This window comes from Centropristis striata, chromosome 17, assembly GCF_030273125.1.
Source record: "Centropristis striata isolate RG_2023a ecotype Rhode Island chromosome 17, C.striata_1.0, whole genome shotgun sequence".
NCBI classification, from domain to species: Eukaryota; Metazoa; Chordata; class Actinopteri; order Perciformes; family Serranidae; genus Centropristis; species Centropristis striata.
This window is the reverse complement of record NC_081533.1, coordinates 31432495-31452128: the sequence shown is the minus strand read 5'-3', so window position 1 is coordinate 31452128 and position 19634 is coordinate 31432495. Positions and strand designations below refer to the sequence as shown.

Here is a 19634-nt window from a genome sequence, read left to right as displayed (position 1 = left end):
AAAGAAAAGTAAATTACTGCCAATTACATTACAAAAACATAAAAGAAGGATTTTAGCCTGCCTATTTGTTATTTACCTGCACAGCGGTACAATAAATGTGGAAAACCTGGAAAACCCTTCAAGCGGTGAGGTCTGATGGTGGGGGCTCAGCTTTACCACATCTTTCAACACTCTCTTGTTGCTTAACACCTTCTGCAGCTTATATAAAGCAGAAAGAACAGAATAATATGTGTCAATACATGTTTGAAAAATGAAGGAGGTGATAAAACTCAACCCATGTCTAATTCATGATCTACTTTACTGAAGTTCACAACACTTGAGTGTACAGATAGAAAACAGTCCGGTGTGGATGTCTTGCACATTTTCATTAAAATAAAAAATATAAAATGTAAATCTAAAACCACATGCGGTGCTATCAATACTACTGAATGTGTGGATGCTAGTTTCTCCACCATGCAGCAGCAGCTGTGTCGCAGAATTACTCTGCCAAAAACAAGCAGGGAAATTGCTAATAAACATTTAAATTAAGGTTAATACACCCGGGCGTTTCGCACACGTGAATGTCTGCCGTTATATCCTACATGTTCATAAATACGAGTATACATTATGTGCCGTGTCACGCCGTGCTGAGCCGCCACACTCAGAGCTCCAGGGAGCCGGGAGGAGCAGAGAGACGGCCGGCGTCTCAGCATGAACACACATCACCGTAACACCACGTCCCCTTATCTTTCTCTCCACACAAGGCAACTGATTCATCAACAAAGCTCCTTGTAAGATGTAGAAGTTAAAACAGTAACGCTAACAAGCCGACAGCACGCGTTAGCATAGTGAGACATGCTATCAAGCTAAGCTAATGCTAACTGCACATTGCTTTTAATAAACTATAACGTACTCCTCCCAACACGCTGATAATCACTCTTAGCTCCTGTTTCTACGTCAAAACGAGAGGCAAATTAAAACAGGCCCCAGGAGGCATCATTAGGCAAAAGATGAGGGTGTAGAAACAACGCAGAGGCTTCAGCTTTCCACGTGCACAGGTCTGGTTGCCTGAAGGATGAATGAAAAACATATGTATTGGCCAGAAAAAAAACATTTTTCACAATAGGGGACCTATAGTTAAAATTACCACTTTGTTAAGGTTTCTAAACCTGGTGCCTACATTACCCAGAGTGCAACGGGCTAGTAGCAGCTAATGTATCCTGTGAGAGAGAGGAGCAGCAGGCTGCAGAGGTCTCACCTCTTTCTAAGCTCCAGATGTCTTTATTACAATAAACTCTTTTTTAGAAACAAAGATGATGTCTGTAACTTCAGGGTCATGACGACTACAATCTCAAAAAATCAAAACTTGGAAATATCCTTCATTAGGAATATTTGATCACAATCAACAGTTTTCATCTCGTTGACTCTAAACAAAGAGAAGAGACTACCTGTCCTGTGAAACCACAGGGCTGCTGCAGCTGCCTTCAGAGAGGAAACGGTGGTTTTAACTTATCCGAACCAACAAATTGTCTGATGTCACATCTCAGAGTGGTACGATGGGGCAAACATCTCTTCAGCGACTCGTCTGTAAGTACATTATATTTGTTTTTTGTTTTTATAGATTTCATTTTTGGGGAAAAACATTTGACAGTTTCTTGATCAGTGTAAACAAAACAAGCAGTAAAGAGAAGAAAGTAAGATGGAACTATCATTATGTGACAATTCAAGAAAACGTTGCTGTATCTTTAATCTTTTTAAAATATAAATTCAAACCATATGTTATTTAGTAGATAAACAGTTAAATGTCAGTTTACTGCTGTTATGTTTGTCTTGTTACACTTTAATATTAAAAAAAATAAAGCAGTACATTATATTAGTATATTGAGTAATTTAACAGTTAAATGTGTAAATGTGACTCTAACTCATGCTAACTTTGCACTACATTCACATCTTAAAAAGCCCAATAAACTGTTGTTAAAGCTGGAAGACACAGTTGTTCTTTCAAACTAACCTGAGGTTCATTTCTCTGCAGTTCTGAGCTCACTGCTGATCTGCACCACAAACCAAGGTCAGTAAACTTCTTCTGTCTCGTCTGAAACTCACTGATTCTGTCTGAGAAGCTTTTCCATTCGATATCCATCATCTCACACTGAATCTTTCTGTCTCCTCCCTGCAGCCTCTCTGACTGTGAGTCCCAGCAGCTCTCAGATGTTTAAAGGACAGTCTGTCTCTCTGAGCTGTGAGGAGGACGACAGCTCTGCTGGATGGACTCTGACGAGGAACACAACCACAGAAACCAGGACTCAGTGTGGAGCTGAGTGGGGACGATCAGCTGGTTCATCCTGTGACATCAGCTACACTACGAAATGGGACAGTGGAGTTTACTGGTGTGAGTCCAGAGAGGGAGCAACCAGTAACACCATCAACATCACTGTCACTGGTAAGATCAGACTGTGGACTCAGTTGTAGTGATTCTAGGATGTCCCAAAATAAGAGAGGATACCTCACAAGGGGCACCATTTATAGTATAAAGGTCGTTACCATAAATGCTATCCCTCCCATGTGGAAATCAAAAATATGCAAGGGTGAACTATAGCAACACTTATGTGGGTCTCACTGTTCAAAAGTGTGGTGACATTTCAATCAGAATTATTAATAATTATCAGAAATAATTATAACAAATCATATGACTCGATTCATTCTAAGTCGCCTCACGGGGGGTACCAAAATTTAGTGATTCTACGATGTGCCAAAATAGATGTATGGATACTTCAAATGATGAACCATTTATATTGTAAAGGGCATTATCATAAATGCTCTCCCTCCCATGGGGAAATAAAATGTGATAGGGTTTAACTGCAGTGGAGAAGAGAGAGATAGGGAGGAAGTCTTGGGCTTTTTATACAATACCCCATGCAGTGTCAGAGGTCTTCCTAACCAATGAAGTGATCAAGTATCTATAGGGGTCATAAACGCCAGGCATCATGGTGAGGAGAGATTCTGTCTGTGTTCTTGCCAGAGAACCAAAAGTGAGGCCCCAGATGCCATTTTGAGATGTGAATGAAAATGCTGCTGCAATTTAATTCACATCAGTTAAAATCCACAAATGAACCCAAGCCCCACATGTGGAAAGATCCCAACTCAGTGTTGATGAAGCTGTGTGTAAACGGATGAAATGCTGCAGTTTGTCTCTGTGTTCAGGTGGTCCAGTGATCCTGCAGAGTCCTGTCCTCCCTGTGATGGAGGGACATGATGTCACTCTGCGCTGTAAAACAAAGACGTCCTCCAACCTCCCAGCTGGTTTCTATAAAGATGGCTCCTTCCTCAGGACTGAGCCTGAAGGTCACATGACCATCCGCCATGTTTCCAGGTCTGATGAAGGTCTCTACAAGTGTCGCATCAGCAATGTTGGAGAGTCTGAACCCAGCTGGGTCACTGTCACAGGTGAGGAGGGAAAAGATACACACAACTGCTACAAAGATAAACAATACTACTACAAAGATACACATAATAATTGCAAAGATACACATAATAGCTGCAAAGATACACATAATAACTACAAAGATACACAACACGACTCCAAAAATACACAAAACTACTGCAAAGATACACACAAATACTACAAACATACACAAACAACTAAAAAGATATGCAAAATAACGACAAAGATACGCCTTGATTACACAACTTTAATGATCCAAATAGTCAAGTGAACAGCTGGGATTCTCTTCGCAGGAAAACTTATGACCACACCATCACCTCCCACTGAAGCTCCGCCTCTTGCATCAGCCACGCCCCCTGTCACAGAAGCTCCGCCTCCTGTCTCAGACCCGCCCCCTGTCACTGAAGCCCCACCTCCTGCCTCCAGCCCCTTCCACCTTGTGCTTCGACTGGTCTGCCACCTGGTGGTGTTCTGTCCGTACTGCATCTCCACTTTCATCATGGTGTCTTTATATCGACACAGAGCCACAGGTAATCATTTACTAATCAATCAATCAATCAATCAGTCACTGAGACTCTGGTGACTGACAGTTGTCTCTAACAGAACTCTTCAGTTGATCAGTTATCTACATTTCTCTTTCTAACCTGCTCTGACTGAAGGAAATGACCGGCCCGTCTCCGTGGCGATGACTCCGCCCACCCAGGCTGACGGGGGATTGGGTGATGAGTATGATGAGTATGATGACGTCATCACTGTTGTCACCACAGAGCATCACTTCTAAACTGTTGTGAAAAAAACAAACATATTTCATGTCATTCATAAAGAAAATGTGACTTTCTGGCTTTAATTCAAACTAGAAGATGTGGCGTTCCACAGGGAAGCGTTCTGGGTCCTCTTCTGTTTTTGATCTGCGAAGGACTCGAGGGGGAACAGTCACAATATAGAAGCGAGGGCCAAAACGTGAAGAAAATCCCTGAAGCAGCTAAAAACGTTGACGTAGTTTTTTCGTTTGGTCTGAACTTTTGCACCCTGTTTCTCTGTATGTGGTCAAAATGAAAGCTGAAAGTTGTTCAGATTATCCTGTGAGTTTGGTTGTAATACTTCTTAAAAATATGTTTTGTTATCGTCATTATTGTCAGTTTGAACTTTGTGATGGTCCTTGAATATACCATAGCTTAGGAAAGTTTCCATTATAAAAAGTGACCAAAACTTGTGTTAAAATGTTGATATTTGTGTCAGAATCTCTTTATTGTACATGTGTCATTTAAAATAAAGCGCTTGCACTAACCAGATCCTGTTAAAATCATTAAATTCTGCTCCTCAGAGACACTGTGAAGTCATGATTGATTCTGCTGAGACGGTCATGTGACAAATATTCACTGAAAATACGACATTGTTGTGGCTTCCACATGTGGTGCCTACATTACCCATAGTGCAATGGGCTAGTAGCAGCTAATGTGTCGCGGGGTCTGGGGCTGAGATGAGCAGCTCACCTCTCTGGTTTTAGATATGAACAGCAGCTGCTCCAGATGTGTTCTGTAACTTCAGTAAATAAAAACGTGTAAATATCCTTCATCTAGAATATTTGATCACAGTTTTCATCTTGTTGATTCTAAACAAAGAGAAGAGACCACCTCTCCTATGAAACCACAGGGCTGCTGCAGCCGCCTTCACAGAGGAAACGGTGGTTTTAACTTCTTTGAACCAACAAAGTGTCTGAGGTCACATCTCAGAGTGGTATGATGGGGCAAACATCTCTTCAGCAGTTTGCCTGTACATTATATGTTTTTGTTTTTACAGATTTAATTTGTTGTAAAAATATTTGACAGTTTATTGATCAGTGTGAACAAAACAAGCAGTAAAGAGAAGAAAGTAAGATGGAACTAACATTATGTGACAGTTTAAAAAAATGTTGCTGTATCTTTTATCTTTCTTAAAATACAAATGACAGTATATTATATTAGTATATTAAGTATAATATAATAGTAATAATAGTTAAACAGTAAAATGATGTTGAAGGATTAACATCAGTGTACTGCTGTTATGTTTGTCTTGTTATTTCCCTCAGATTATTCTCATGCAGTACCTGTAGCCGTGCTGACTCTGGTTCATGCTAACTTTGCTCTACATTCACATCTTAAAAAGCTCAATAAACTGTTGTTAAAGCTGGAAGACAGTTGTTCTTTCAAACTAACCTGAGGTTCATTTCTCTGCAGTTCTGAGCTCACTGCTGATCTGCACCACAAACCAAGGTCAGTTATTTATTTTTTGTTTGTCTTAAATAAAACCTTTTAAACATTCTGTTTTTTGAATGTGCAACAATAACACGTGATGTTCATATAAATAATAATATAAATATAAATGATTATTGTTGACATGCTGCAGAACCTTTCTGTTTGTTCTTTGTGCATATTTTAACACAATATTAAACTTCATGGGGGAAACCCAGTCTTTGCAGCACAAAGAACAATTGATTAAACTAAAATAAGATTCGAAAAAAAGTAATTAAAGAACTATATAAGAACATTTGGAGACAGAAATGTTACAGGTAAATGGAGATTTAAAAGAACAAATAATAGGTTTAGATATGATTTTTTAAAAATGAAATAAGAACTATAAATGTAGAAATACAACAGATTATGGGGCAGACATCAGAACATATTAACATGATGGAGTATTAATCATTTCAGATATAAACATGATGCTAACTGACAGCCAGCAGGGGGCGCACAGCAGCTTCACTGTCCTCTTTAACCTCGTTACATTCCTTACTTGTGTTGTATTTCCTGCTGAGAAAGCCCCTTATTGTGAATCTAGAGTCTCATTCAATTCAAGTGTGAGGAAGCATCAACTCCCTCACTAGCTGTTGCTTAAACTTTTTTTTCCCCCTTTAACAAAAGTACACAAACTCATACACAGTTTTATTTGTTTCCTTTATTTGGTATAAAATAGTTTGATGATAAATTTAGGAGATACACATTGTTTATTTTGCATGAAGCTCAGTTTTAGTTAAAGTCAAAACCTGTCCTTTGAGTCCTTTGTGGAGGCCATCTTGTGCTGGTGATTAAAGAGGAAGCACGCCTCAGTTGCAGCCCTTTTATGTTGTTTGTGAGTAGGTGGGTACCTGCAGCTGATTGGTTAAAGGGTGTGTAATACAGATGACAGCTAATTAAGATGAATATTGAATTATAGAGAAATGTTTCACTTAATTTGAAGGTATGACATTAATGATCTCCTAATGTAGAAATTAAATGGGGTTTGTTGTTATGAGCAACCTAAGAATATGTATGTATATTTGTGTTTAACCTTGTGACCTCTGTTATAGTGCTGTCCTGATAGGCCAGTTTGAACTGGAAAGGGGGGCTCTCATCCTACATATGAGTGAAATGACAGTGGCCGGGGCTGATATAGAGGGAGAGCGGCATCTGAATTGTTTGAGCTGTGACCCGTTTTGTCTTGTTCCATTTTGATTCTTTTTGAGACTGAAAATAAAAGTCAGTCAGCATAACTCCTGGCTATTGTGATAGTTTTTTTTGTCCTCCTCAAGTATCACTATGTTTCCCTGCACCTCACATTGCAACATCAAGTATAGTTTATTTGTCCCAACTTTGTTTGCAGTCTAGGTGTAAAAAATACATTTGAAAAAAACCAATACATTCCAACACACATACATACAACAGATCACAGCCTCATTAAATATATATATATATCTAAAAATAAAACAAACAAAACAATAGTGCAACAGAAGGCAATTCCGGGTGAAGTGTCAACCACATAGGTCCCCAACCTCAACATCAACAACATCATCATCATCGTCAATATCAAGCTCATCGTCATCATCATCACCATCTTCATCACCATCATCATCGTTCAACCAGGTTCAGTTTCCTAATGGAAGTGGGGATGAATGAATACCTGTAGCTGTTCTTTTTCACCCTCGGGTCACATAAGACACACCAGATGGTAGCCAGCTAGCTTTCCTCACTACTTGCCTTTTAAATCAACAATTCAAATCAACAAACTGAGTCCCCACAATCTTGCTAGCAACCTTCACAATGCCCTGTAGGGCATTTTTATGTTTAGTTCCAAGGTTTCCATACCAACAAATGATAGAAAATGAAATAACAGATTGGATAAAGGATCTGTAGAACAGAGTCATTAAGGTCTTATCAACTTGAAATGCAGCTAGTTTTCTTTAAAAAAAAATATGCTGCTGGCCTTTCTTACATAGCGCTTCTGTGTTAAAATCAAATTTTAGTTTGTTGTCAAAAATGGTGCCAAGATACTGATAAGTGGTCACCAGATCCACTACCTGGCCATTTATGACACTGCTCTGGGGGGCTGCTGGAGCATGCTGTCTAAAATCAATACACATATCTTTAGTTTTGGTAACATTAGGTTGAAGGAAAGCATCTTTGCACCAACAAATAAAATCATTTACAATAGGGCCATGGCTGTCCTCTTTATCCTCGAGAAGGCTAACAATTACCGAATCATCCGCAAATTTAATGATGTGTCTGTTTACATGGTGGGTGCAGGAAGCTGCAACTGAGTTCTGCTTGAAACTTTTCATATGTTGTTCAGTGTAACTTGGCTCTCAGCCAGAGGAGCGGTGCAACAGGATATCAAACTTAAAACATTAAAACATCACGTGACCAACAGGCTAGAAGTGGGAACAACTCAATCATGTCTGTGCAGAATAACACAGTTAGAATGACAGAAATTAGAAAAAAAGTTGAATTTCTCTGATAAATTATTTTTTAATTTTAACAAAATAGAATTTATATAACATTTTTCCAAATGCCCACAAGTGTAACAAATTAAAACATTTTGAACTGTATTGAACTATCTGAGGAGCAGAATTTAATGTTTTTAACCTCAAAGGTACTGCAAGTGTGACCTGCCCCAAGCCTCAGGGTGCCTGGGCCACTAGCTATTTTGCTGCACAGTCCTGGGTGTCTACTGTCAAGCAGTAAGGAACAGAGACACGTTATCTGTTTGCGATCAACTCGGGCGCCATGTTTATTCTGATGGTCACATGACAACACTCATTTATAAAATTATTCTCCAAATTCAATAACATCAACATTAACCAAAACATATTGCTGATTCACACTCACTATTAACAGTTAGTTATATTCCCCTCACAAAATGGCATTAACCATTCAACTGGCCTTACATACACAATGGTAAAATTTACTGACCTCCTTAGACAAAGCAAATGATGAAAGTGGCAGCATTGTAGCAGTAAAAAAATACTTGTATGTGAGGAGAATATCATTGCATTATTACAATGTCAAATGCATGAGGATAATTATCGTAACAGTTAAATAACAATAAAAACACATTTACATGTATTTGGCTTTTCCTTGAGAACTGTTTCAATCTGTTTACATAAGGCAACATGATGTGCTAGCTACGTTATCAACGATTACCTGCCCCAAAACACCACAAATTCATCAGTTTTACAGTTAACTCATGAATCCCAAACTAAATACTTTTAATCAGTAAAGTATTAGTAATAAAGTCAGTAACATTAATACATACTCTTCCCACACTGTTAAACAAAGCTGATTTAAGCGAGGCAGTGGGAAACACAGACCAATAAACCCACACCTTCTCTGAGTGCCTATTTCAGTCATACAACTGTCAGAATATGTATGTAACACCTCAGAACTTCATTTATTGAACACAACACAATTTAATTAAAAATCACACTTAACATCTTTAATAAATAAGAACCGACTGAATTAAATCTACTTATCATAACATACAAAAAAATTACAAAATCACAGATAACCATCAAAGCTTCACAGTACTTTTATATAATACCATACTGTGAAATTACTCCACCAAGTACAAAAGCATCAAAATGTACTTCAAGTATCAAAAATAAAAGTATAAGTCATTCCTTATACAGAATGACATTCAGTTTGATATATCCAATATATATACAATATATACAAGATATGACTCTGGTTTAATGAGGTTTCATGTTTGTATGTTAAATCTCAACCTGAGAAGTAGCTAAAGTTGTCACATAAATGTAGTTTAAAATAGTGCAATTTTTGCCTCAAAATGTAGAGGAGTCAAGTATAAAGTTACATAAAATGGAAATACTCAAGTGAAGTACAAGTACCACAAAACTGTACGATTTTGAGGGGGAGTGTAATACAAGGAGGGGGAGGAGTCCCTCTGTGGTATGTAAGACTAATCGTCTCTTCGGTAACTCATTCACATCGACAGTAACTAGAGATAACTTTGATTTGTTGGACCTGAACTTGCCATTCAAAATACTCTATTGATTTCTGCTCACTGAGGTTTGTTTCTGCTGCCAACAAAAACGTTCATTTGGCGGGTTAGCCAAATGAACATAAAGCCCTGTTAAAAGCCCTGTTTATATCGATATTATTTTAACTTGTAATAAAATCCTTTCTGAGATGTTAGATACGGTGTGCCAGGATGAGCCAGGCCTTCAAAATAAAAGCCAACAATGGTATCTGTCCTTTTCGAAACAAGTACTCAAAGCAATGAGTAGTTTATCAAAATAAAAGCCTGAGACATCACTGTGTCTAAACAGGACAGTATGAGTAATTCTGTCTTGTGATATTTTAAAACTCCGGCACACCTTCAACACTTCTGAGGATTGTCTTATTTTCTCATTAAAATGTTATTTTTGTTCTGATCTGAATCGACTGGAGTCACACAGGATTAGATCATTTATAGCATCATCTGTTGATATATTCACATATACAAAGTGGCCATTATATGACCGGAATAAAGTGCAACTGTATAAACTGTTATCACCCTGATCTGAAACACACATTAACAGTTAAAGCCTGTAAAGACCTGAAGACATTCTGTTCTCTCTGTCATCACTTTGTGTAGAACAGTTGCCAGTGCTCTTTGATACATCCAGGAACATTTTGTGTATGTATCTTTAAAAATGTGTCAGTCTGTGAGAGCTGCTTCTTTAGGTACAGTTTCAGTGACTAATGTTCTTAGTTAAGAGATTTTAACTAAGAACATTCTACACTTTGGTTACTGGTTTTATCCCAGTAAAAAGTCCTCTCTTTAATCTGAATCACATTTAGTCTGACTCTCCTCTGGGACCACTTTGCCATGGGGGACCCTACCAGGAGCAAATGCTCCAGACACCACAGCTTCCAGAATCAACGAGTACACAAGCCCTCTACCTCGACAAGGTAGTGATCCACAGAGAGGAGGGGGATCAGGAGGACTGGGAGCCTCAAAGAGCACAGAAACATGTTCACACAGGAGGTGAGTCAGCAGCCGGCTGCAGAGAGGACGGTGACATGTTGATGAGCTCAACACCTGCTGGGTCTGGTGAAGCTGCAGGTGGTGTGGAATTCTCTGCCTCTGGTCGTTTGTGTTTCCAGAAAAGAAATCCAGCAATGCAAGAAACCAGCAGCACCACACCAGCAGCACCACCTAACCCCAGTCCGAGGTGAACACGAGAGAAGTTTCCACCCTCTGGGATTCCATCGGAAGAATCTGAGGATTAAAACACAGATATCAGAATCAGAATAGTTTTTTATTGCCAGATAGGTTTTCACATTTTCATATTCAATGAATTTGCTCTGGTGTTCTTGTGCAAAAGAAAAATGTACTAAATATTAAAAAAAACATATTAAGGAAACACCAAGTTCATCAATAGGGAAAATAAAAGCGCAGTATAACTTGCATCAAGTTCAAAAATAGAAATACAGAGAAAATAAAAGTGCCACTTTGCAATCTGTTTAAAAGAAAAAAAGAAGAAGACGAGCAATGCATTTGGCAAGACAGGTGAACAAGTGAACATAATGATTCCTATCCTTGCATTTAAGCACAAGCTTAAAATGTCCCCCCCCCCCCCGACCCCCCATTTTCGGGCGACTCCCGGAACTTATGGGAGAGTTAGGATGACACATCTCGGATGACAGGCATGAAAGGGAGAATTTCTTCCCATTTGGCGCCCCACCTGTCACGTCTCTATTCCCCACCACACTTTGAGAACCCCGGCACTAACGTAACAAATGGGACACACACGCACACACACTAACTCACCTCTGTCTTTGACAATCAGATGGATTTTTTGGAATAGCTTTCCCTTAATGGCTCTCTTCTTTTGTCTTGACGCGCCCAGAGAAACTCGACACTCGTACGTTCCAGCATCGTTGTTCGTCACGTTCTTCAGAATTAAAGACACGTCTCTGTCCTGTGGCTGTCTGTCCACCAGCTGCACCCTGTCCCTGAAGGACTCATGCTGCTCCGTTGGTATTGAGTGTCCATCGCTGTAAAAGAGGACGTACTCTCCTTTCTTCAGGTCAGGTCTGGTCCACTCCACAGCTCTGATGAAGCCGTTACCAGCCTCACAACTCAGATTCACATTATCTCCAGGGGAAACTGTTTGGTTAAAGATCTCTGAAAGACAACAAGACAAGAATCAACATCCAGAGCAGAAAAGTCACACAGATGATATATATTGAAGAATGAATGTGATTTATTCACACAGTTTATTAAGTTGTTGAAGTGTGGTTACACGTAAAAAATAAAAAAAATCATTAAAAAGCGTCTCACACAAACACAAACAAAGTGTCTGAACCCTTTCCCTGATTCTCATCACCACCACTGCTCTTCTCCTGTTACTTCCTGAGCCTCTTCATTTAAAACAATGTTTTACTAAAATGCAGATAACAACCTCTGCATAAACTGAATTCAACTGAAGAATGTAAAATGCACTCACAGAAACACAAGAGAATACAACAGAGACAGTGTAGAGTAAAAACAGGTATCTGACATTAAATCAGAGCTTCATTTTTAAAAACGTGCACATGATTTCTCTCCTTCTAACATTTTTACATTAATGCCGTCTCTGGAACTGGTAAACAATAACTAAACATTATTATAAACAATCATTTGGTTATCTGACACTTTTTTTATTCTCTTTCTGCAGTTTGTAATTTTCTTCCGTGATCTTATTGTGGATGATAGTTTTCTGACTGTAAACTGTTCGAGCCCTAAGTGTATCATGTCAGCCAATCATAACACAGAGGCCGATGACGTCACACCCAGCCCCTCCTTATGAAGAAACAGCAGCTTCTACAGAAGTGCGCAGTTAGTCCGGACTGTGTGAAACACTTTGTATATTTACAATAACTAACTGATTCAACCCAACATTTATTACACAACACATTTTACACACAGATAGTTAAAATAAAACGTGTTACTTAAACAACCATCTACTTATAAAACTTTAACTGTAAACACAAAGAGATGATCAGTAAATGTACTGTTATACAACACTGCTTATTAATAAATATATTGATCCATTTTACCTTCAGCAGCTGCTGCTGACAGCAGAAACATCAGGATGAAAAGCGCCATGGCTGCTCAGCGAGTCGATCTTTACTCTTCTCTCTTCCTTTTCTGTATGACATTTACGGGAAACCAGCAGCAGCAGCAGACTGAAGAGGTGGAGCTGTTTTTTCTGTCAGCTGACTGAAGAGGAGGAGCTGTTCACAGTAGGAAGCCTCCAATGCGTTCAGTCAGGTTTTAAAAAAATAAGAGTCTTAAAGAAATAAGATCTGAAATAAAATGTGTTCTACTTCCTGTCAGTATCTTGTTTAATGATTTGACTAAATTCACATAAATAAATATTTATGCTTCAGTATTATTTTGTCTTGAAATTTTTATTTTATAAATTAGAACTCATAACACTGCATTAAGAAGTTAAAATAAGCCAGACCTTGACAACAGTAAAATGTTGCTTACAAATAAATGCACCAATAATAATAATCCAATAATATATTTAGAACGTATAAAACAATCTACTTTTGATACATTTGGATACTTTTGTACTTTTACTACAGTACTTTTTGAATGCAGGACTTTTACTGTATTGGAGTCATTCCACATGTGGTATTAGTTTATTATTAGTTTATTAGACACTAAAAGTCTAGTCCACCTCCTTCCTTTGAACTGGTTTGAGAGTGACCTTCAGTCACAGTGCGCCTCCTGCTGGACTCTCAGTGATGTTGTTTCTGGTTTGTCCTACAGCTGTCTGCCAGCAGATCACCACAGGAAGATAAAAACTACCTGTCTGATCAATGTCCTTATCCACAAATGTCTTTCAGAACTTTTTTCCCTTCACATTTCTGCTAGTATGGTAGAATATCTAACTGTGATAACTGTAATGTATGACTATGCTATGCATAATACCATTTCAATACTTGAGACTACTTGAGAATACTTGGAGAGCACACTGGGGAGTGTCTGGTGGCCGGGCCTGTTGGGCTCAGCCCGAAGCAACTAAATGGATCCTCCACCCTGTGGAACCCACCACCTGCAGGGTTAGGCATAGGTTGCAAGGTGAACTGGGCGGCAGGCACCTGGGCGTGCTGACCTCCGGCTTCATCGGCTGGCTCTGGGGACATCTAACTTTACCTCGCTGGTGGGGAAGGAGCGAGAGGTGGAGCGTTACCAGCTAGATAGAGTTGGGCTCACCTCCACACATAGCATGGTCTCTGGAACCAAACTCCTGGAGAGAGGCTGGACTCTCTTTTCCTGGAGTTGCCCAGGGTGAGAGGCACCGGACAGATGTGGGGATATTCACAAGTCCCGGCTGAGCGGCGCTGTGTTGGGTTCTCCCCGAGGAAAGAGAGGGTCTCCTGAGGAGAAGGTCTCCACTGATGTCTGTGCCTATGGACCTAACGACAGTTCGGAGTACCCGGCCTTCTTGGAGTCTCTTGGCAGTGTCCTGGAAGGGGTACCACCTGGAGACTCTATAGTTCTTCTGGGAGACTTCAACGCTCACATGGGCATCGATGGTGTCACCTGGAGGGAGTGATTGGGAGGAACGGCCTGATTAGAACCTGAGTGGTGTTTTGTTATAAGACTTCTATACTAGTCACAGATTGGCCATTATGAAGTGGCGCCACCTGCAGGACAATCTTTACCTGCTAGTGTTGATGAACTTCTCAGCCTCACAGGCTGCTAGAGTTGAAAAATAAACAGATTTATTAATTGATACACATTCTGATTTTATGAGTGACAATGATATTGATGTCTCTGGACTCACACCAGTAAACTCCTACTTTTGTATTTATAAGGTTAACTGTTCTAGTGGGTCTAATGTGGATTTAGGGGGACTTCACATGGTTGAACACCTCTGCAAGGTCTTGGAGATGCACGTTTCAATGCCACCAACATCAAAACACAACATGAGAGTAGAGAACCTTTGACAAGCTGTTCTGGAGTCCTGGTACAACCCAGCATGTTGGGGTTTCCTTTACTGTGGCAACTTTTTATACATTTAGATTATCCAAAGCAGGTTCTAGAAGTATTTAAGGTGAATCAAATGGTTTACTGGGGGTGTAGAGCGGTTATAGGTTCTAGATGTCCTTTAGGAGGTTTTTGTAAAGGAAGGAGATTCGCTGGTCAGCAGAAGGTTTTTCTGGTGGTCACTGAGGATGTGATACATGTTCTAGGACGAAAATAGGTTCTTCTGATCAATGAGGAGGTTCCAGTGGATTTTTGTTTGTTCAAGGTTTTTTTAAATATATTTAATTTAATTTTTTAGCACAAATGTGAAGTTACTATTACTATACTATTACTTACTATAATAATAATAATAATAATAATAATAGTAATACATTTTTTTGTAGGGCACTTTTTATTGTTAAAATACCAATCTCAAGGTGCTACAGAGTACAACAAGATTAAAAGCAGGTTTAAAAGCAAGCGCACAGCGATACATTTAAGGAAGGGCTTTTTTAAAGAAAAAGGTTTTTAGCCCTTTCTTAAAAGAGTCTGTTGTTTGTGGAGCCCTCACGTGGTCTGGGAGGGAATTCCACAGGTGGGGAGCGGCTGAGCAGAAGGCCCGATCAGCCATAGTACAGAGCTTGGTCCTGGGGGGGTGTAAGGTGGCTTTGTTTCCAGAGCGGAGTTTACGTGAGGAGGTTTGTGGTGTGAGGAGTTCTTTGGGGTAGGGCGGGGCATTTCCATGGATGGACTGATGGGTGAGTAGAGAGATTTTGTAGTTGATCCTGGATGAAACAGGAAGCCAGTGGAGTGAGTTAAGGATGGGTGTGATATAGTCGTATTTACGCACCCTCATCAGGACCCTTACGACACTGTTCTGGATGTATTGCAGTTTTTGTAGGCTGTTGCTAGGAGTCCCAATGAGGAGTGTGTTACAGTAGTCGAGCCTTGAAGAGATAAAGACTGGACCAGTTGTTCTGCATCTGACAGACTGAGTGTGGGGCGGAGTTTGGTGATGTTCTGGAGGTGGTAGAAGGAGGTCTTGCAGAGATGTTTAATATGATCGAAAGTGACATGAGTCACCCAGGTTGGTGACTGTAGATGACAGGGGGATGTTTTGACCAGAGAAGGTGATGTGTGTTATGGGAGATGACTGGACCTGGTGTGGTGTGCCAACTAAGATAGCTACTAAGCTATCCCCATCCCTTGACAAAACAGGCATTCACATACATCACAAATCATAAGCAAGAACATTTAAACATACAGTAAGGGGAACAGAGGTAGAGAAAACTAAAACCAAAGGAGAGCAAATAAAAAAAAAATGTAAAGAATAAATACACAGAAAAGGGCGGGCAGACGAAGGCCACAACATTTGCATGGGTCTTACTGAGGAAGTGTGGGCTGGGTGAAACACCAAATATAGCTACAAGAGGAAATGTTTCAAAGTGATTCCTAGTATCTCTGAGGATTGTAAAAATGGAGTTCCAATAATGATCAAGTTTGGGGCATAAGGCAAACAAGTCAAGTGGCAGGGTGTGTCTCCACAGTGAACACAGGTGTCCTCAAATATCAGGGTATATATTTGCTAGCCTTGAACTTTACAGAAGTAATCTTTGAACAATTTTAAACTGAATCAGGCCCAAGCGGACACATGATGAATTGCAAATTCTTTCGATGGCTCTCCCCCCAAATTCTTCCTCAAACTTGAAAGTATCTGAATAAGTGTGTTGTGGGCAAATCATGTGAAGCCAACAGGTCTGTGAAGCTACCAAAAAACTTGAATGTCTGTATCCCATTTCTCGGAAACCCTGAAAAAGAGGGTGGAAAAAGATGATTGTGGGTTACAGGCATAAGAGTAGATGGGGAGTATGACTTTAAATGGCGCCTGAATTGGTACTAAATTTTCAAAGAGATACAGACAATTTGGCTATCTGTGTAACGAGAGGGAGATATTGGGAAAGATGAGAATAGAAGGAAGAGAAGACGACACACAAGACCTCGACTTGAGTTGGCACCACAGGGGTTGGGGGTTATGTACCCAAAACAGAAAGTTATGGATATTTGCTGGCCAGTAATTATACATAAAATTTGGCAATGAGAGTCCTCCACTGAGTGAGCACTGCTGTAAAAGGGACTTCCTAAACCTAGGAGACTTTCCTTCCCACACAAAGGAAATGACAGCTTGATCAATAGATTTAAAATATGATTTAGGCAAAAACAGAGGTATACATTGAAAAGGACATAAACATTTTGGGAGAATGTTCATCTTAACTGCATTCATTTTGCCAAACATAGATAGGGGCAGATTACGCCATACCTGGAAAGAAATCCTCATGTGAAATGTAAAATTTGCATCTAATAAAGAAGACAGTGTAAGGGTAACAGTTATACCCAAGTACTTGATACTACAAATATTATTATTCACAGTATTTGATTTTGTATGCCTTTTTTTATTTAAAGAGAGAGAGTTTAAAGACTGCAATGCACTTAAACTGGGGTTTTTATACAGGCCGATTGGGCCCTCTGCTGGTCAAAACATTGTATTGCATTTTTCAGAGGTTCCATCAGAACCGGTGTCTCTCACAGACACCCAGCCAGCCCAGATGAATTGGTAGATCAGAGTGAAAGAGCAGAAGAGCCTTTGAGTTTACATGGAGACATTCACTCTTTTGTAGGTTGAGCTTGTAGCCAGAAAAGGAGCCGAAATTTTGTAATAAAGACAGAATGTTGGGAAGTTGAGAAAGTGGATCAGTAATGTACAACAGCAAGTCATCAGCATACAAAGCAAGCTTGTGGTCAATGGCCCTACGGGCAGTCTGCTCATCAGATATTATACTGTGAAGAACATTTTCAATGTGGGTAGCTTACAGCTTAGCCAGGACCTTTATGTCAGCATTGAGGAGACTCAGGAGGAACCACACAGATCAGGGTCTTTCCCCTCAGAGGGTCTCGTACCATGTACAGTCTGTAAAGCCCTTTGAGGCAAATCTGTCATTTGTGATTTTGGGCTATATAAATAAAATTGACTTGAATTGACTTGACACCTAGCAAAAACCAAAGGACATCAGCTGGGTGGAGCAATGTCAGAGAAACCACCATATAAACAAAAATCTGTAATGTTAACAAAGGCAAGTAAAAACACATGAAAAATGAAACAAACACACAGAAAAACGAGACAAAGCCACCTGCGGACACAGTTAAAGTCCCCCCCTTCCCCTCCGTTCCCCCTAAATCTCTCTACCCAATTGAGAGAAATCGCAGGAAAACTCCTCATCTAATTCCGGTGCATGTAAACAAGACAAGTCACCCCTGGCTTATGTTCAAAAACTTTACGAGGAATAGTACGGGGGTATAACTGTGTGTTAAAAATATTAAATATAAAAAATCATTGACGATACCCAGGAGCCCTCTCCACTTCTGGACAAGGACGTTCCCCGGCGGAAAATACACATTACGTAATATTTAAACTAGAATTATATCAAAGCACCCCCGCGATAAACGCGAGTCAGAACTGTGTAAACACAAATGGGCCGGTACATGGAAAGCAGCTCAAACACAACAAGATTTCTCATCGTTAACACAACATTAGTCACCATGTAAACAGGATCATATTGACAGATATGAATGCATGTTACAGTATTCCAAAACATCTATAAAACACTATAGATCAAATAAAAAAGCGTACAGGTTCATTCCCTCCAAAACTAGCTTGCAGGCTAGCGGAGCTAAAGTTAACCTGTAAGGCAGGTAGGCGCTAGCGCTAATGTGATTTAGCTTGCCAGCAGTCTAGCCAGCCATCATGGTAGTGAGGTAACAGCTTAGCTAATGGCCAAGCTATAAGCAGACAGGTGTGACATGCAGAAAGTGCAATGGAAGTTACATCACCCTGAAGGAATATTACAGTCAAACCAGCTCTTTGCGTCCACCGGTGAATTAAAGTAGAGCTTCTCATTGCCATGGTCAATACGAAGCTGGGCAGGAAAATGCAGAGAGAATTGCACATCTATCTCCTTCAGACAGTGTCTCACGGTGGTGAAAGCAGCCCTCTTCTTAGTGACGCTGGCATTGAAGTCCGGGAAAATGTAGACCTTTCAACCGGCATGAGTAAGCTGCTTCTTGTTGACAATCCCCCAGCGCCAGGCTCGCTCCTTGTCCTGGTAATAGTGGAACTGAACGTTGAAGACCCTCAGCTTTAGCCCTTCGGTGTTGGGGTTCGATGGTTTAGGGTCAATGCGATGAGCTCTGTCCAGGGGTGGTGGTTGATTGGAATACGTCTGTCCCCAGCACGTCAGCAAACCATTTGGACATAAAAGCCACTGAATCAGCTCCTTCTGCCCCCTCAGGTATGCCAATTACACAGAGATTGGAGCGGCAGGAGCGGGATTCTAGGTCTTCCATTTTATCGGTCTGCTTGTTAGATGTAGCAAGATCCTCCACCGTCCTTTCTAGCGACACAATTAGGTCACTGTAAGAGGAGAGGTGTTGTTCCAAGTTAACCTGTAAATCCCTCAATTGCAGCAGCAATGGGTGCCAGAGCAGTGTCAATGGCCAGTTTGAGTTGGCCAGTAATGGCAGATGTTAGATCAGACATTAAAGCAGAACGAAGATGGTCCAGATCCACGGGCAGCTTAACAGTGGGGCCACCATTAGCACTAGCAGACGTAAAGCTAGCATGATCAGAGCTCTCAGTAGCAGGCAGGGTAGAGACAGTAATCCTGCTTTGTCCTCGGTGAAGTCTTCGTCATGGGGCAAGGAGAGCAGGGAATTCTTCTGGAGTACAGAGAAGTTGAATTTGGAGATAGAGTCAACACTGAAGATGTGATCCGAGCTACCAGAAGAATTTCACAAGACTTTTGCCTTTGGAGAGGAATATTAGATTATAATATAAAATATAAAATAATAGATTATTATAATCTCATATCTGTAAAAAGCACAGGAAGTTTAGAACCAT

The 19634-nt window shown here is 40.2% G+C and overlaps 2 protein-coding genes across 2 annotated transcripts; one reads left to right on the top strand and one right to left on the bottom strand.

The window, feature by feature from the left end:
• Positions 1-1535: 1535 nt before the first annotated feature.
• On the top strand, positions 1536-3826 carry LOC131989279 (high affinity immunoglobulin epsilon receptor subunit alpha-like). Its single transcript, XM_059354470.1, has 6 exons — positions 1536-1566; positions 2012-2047; positions 2156-2419; positions 3181-3423; positions 3715-3754; positions 3808-3826. The coding sequence occupies exons 1-6, from the start codon at positions 1536-1538 to the stop codon at positions 3824-3826; spliced, it is 633 nt and encodes a 210-aa protein (XP_059210453.1).
• A 4686-nt stretch (positions 3827-8512) lies between these two features.
• Positions 8513-12882, bottom strand: LOC131989998 (uncharacterized). Its single transcript, XM_059355383.1, has 3 exons — positions 12760-12882; positions 11489-11845; positions 8513-10936 (listed from the first exon to the last, which is right to left on the bottom strand). The coding sequence occupies exons 1-3, from the start codon at positions 12806-12808 to the stop codon at positions 10692-10694; spliced, it is 651 nt and encodes a 216-aa protein (XP_059211366.1). The 5' UTR covers positions 12809-12882; the 3' UTR covers positions 8513-10691.
• Between the last annotated feature and the right edge of the window lie 6752 nt (positions 12883-19634).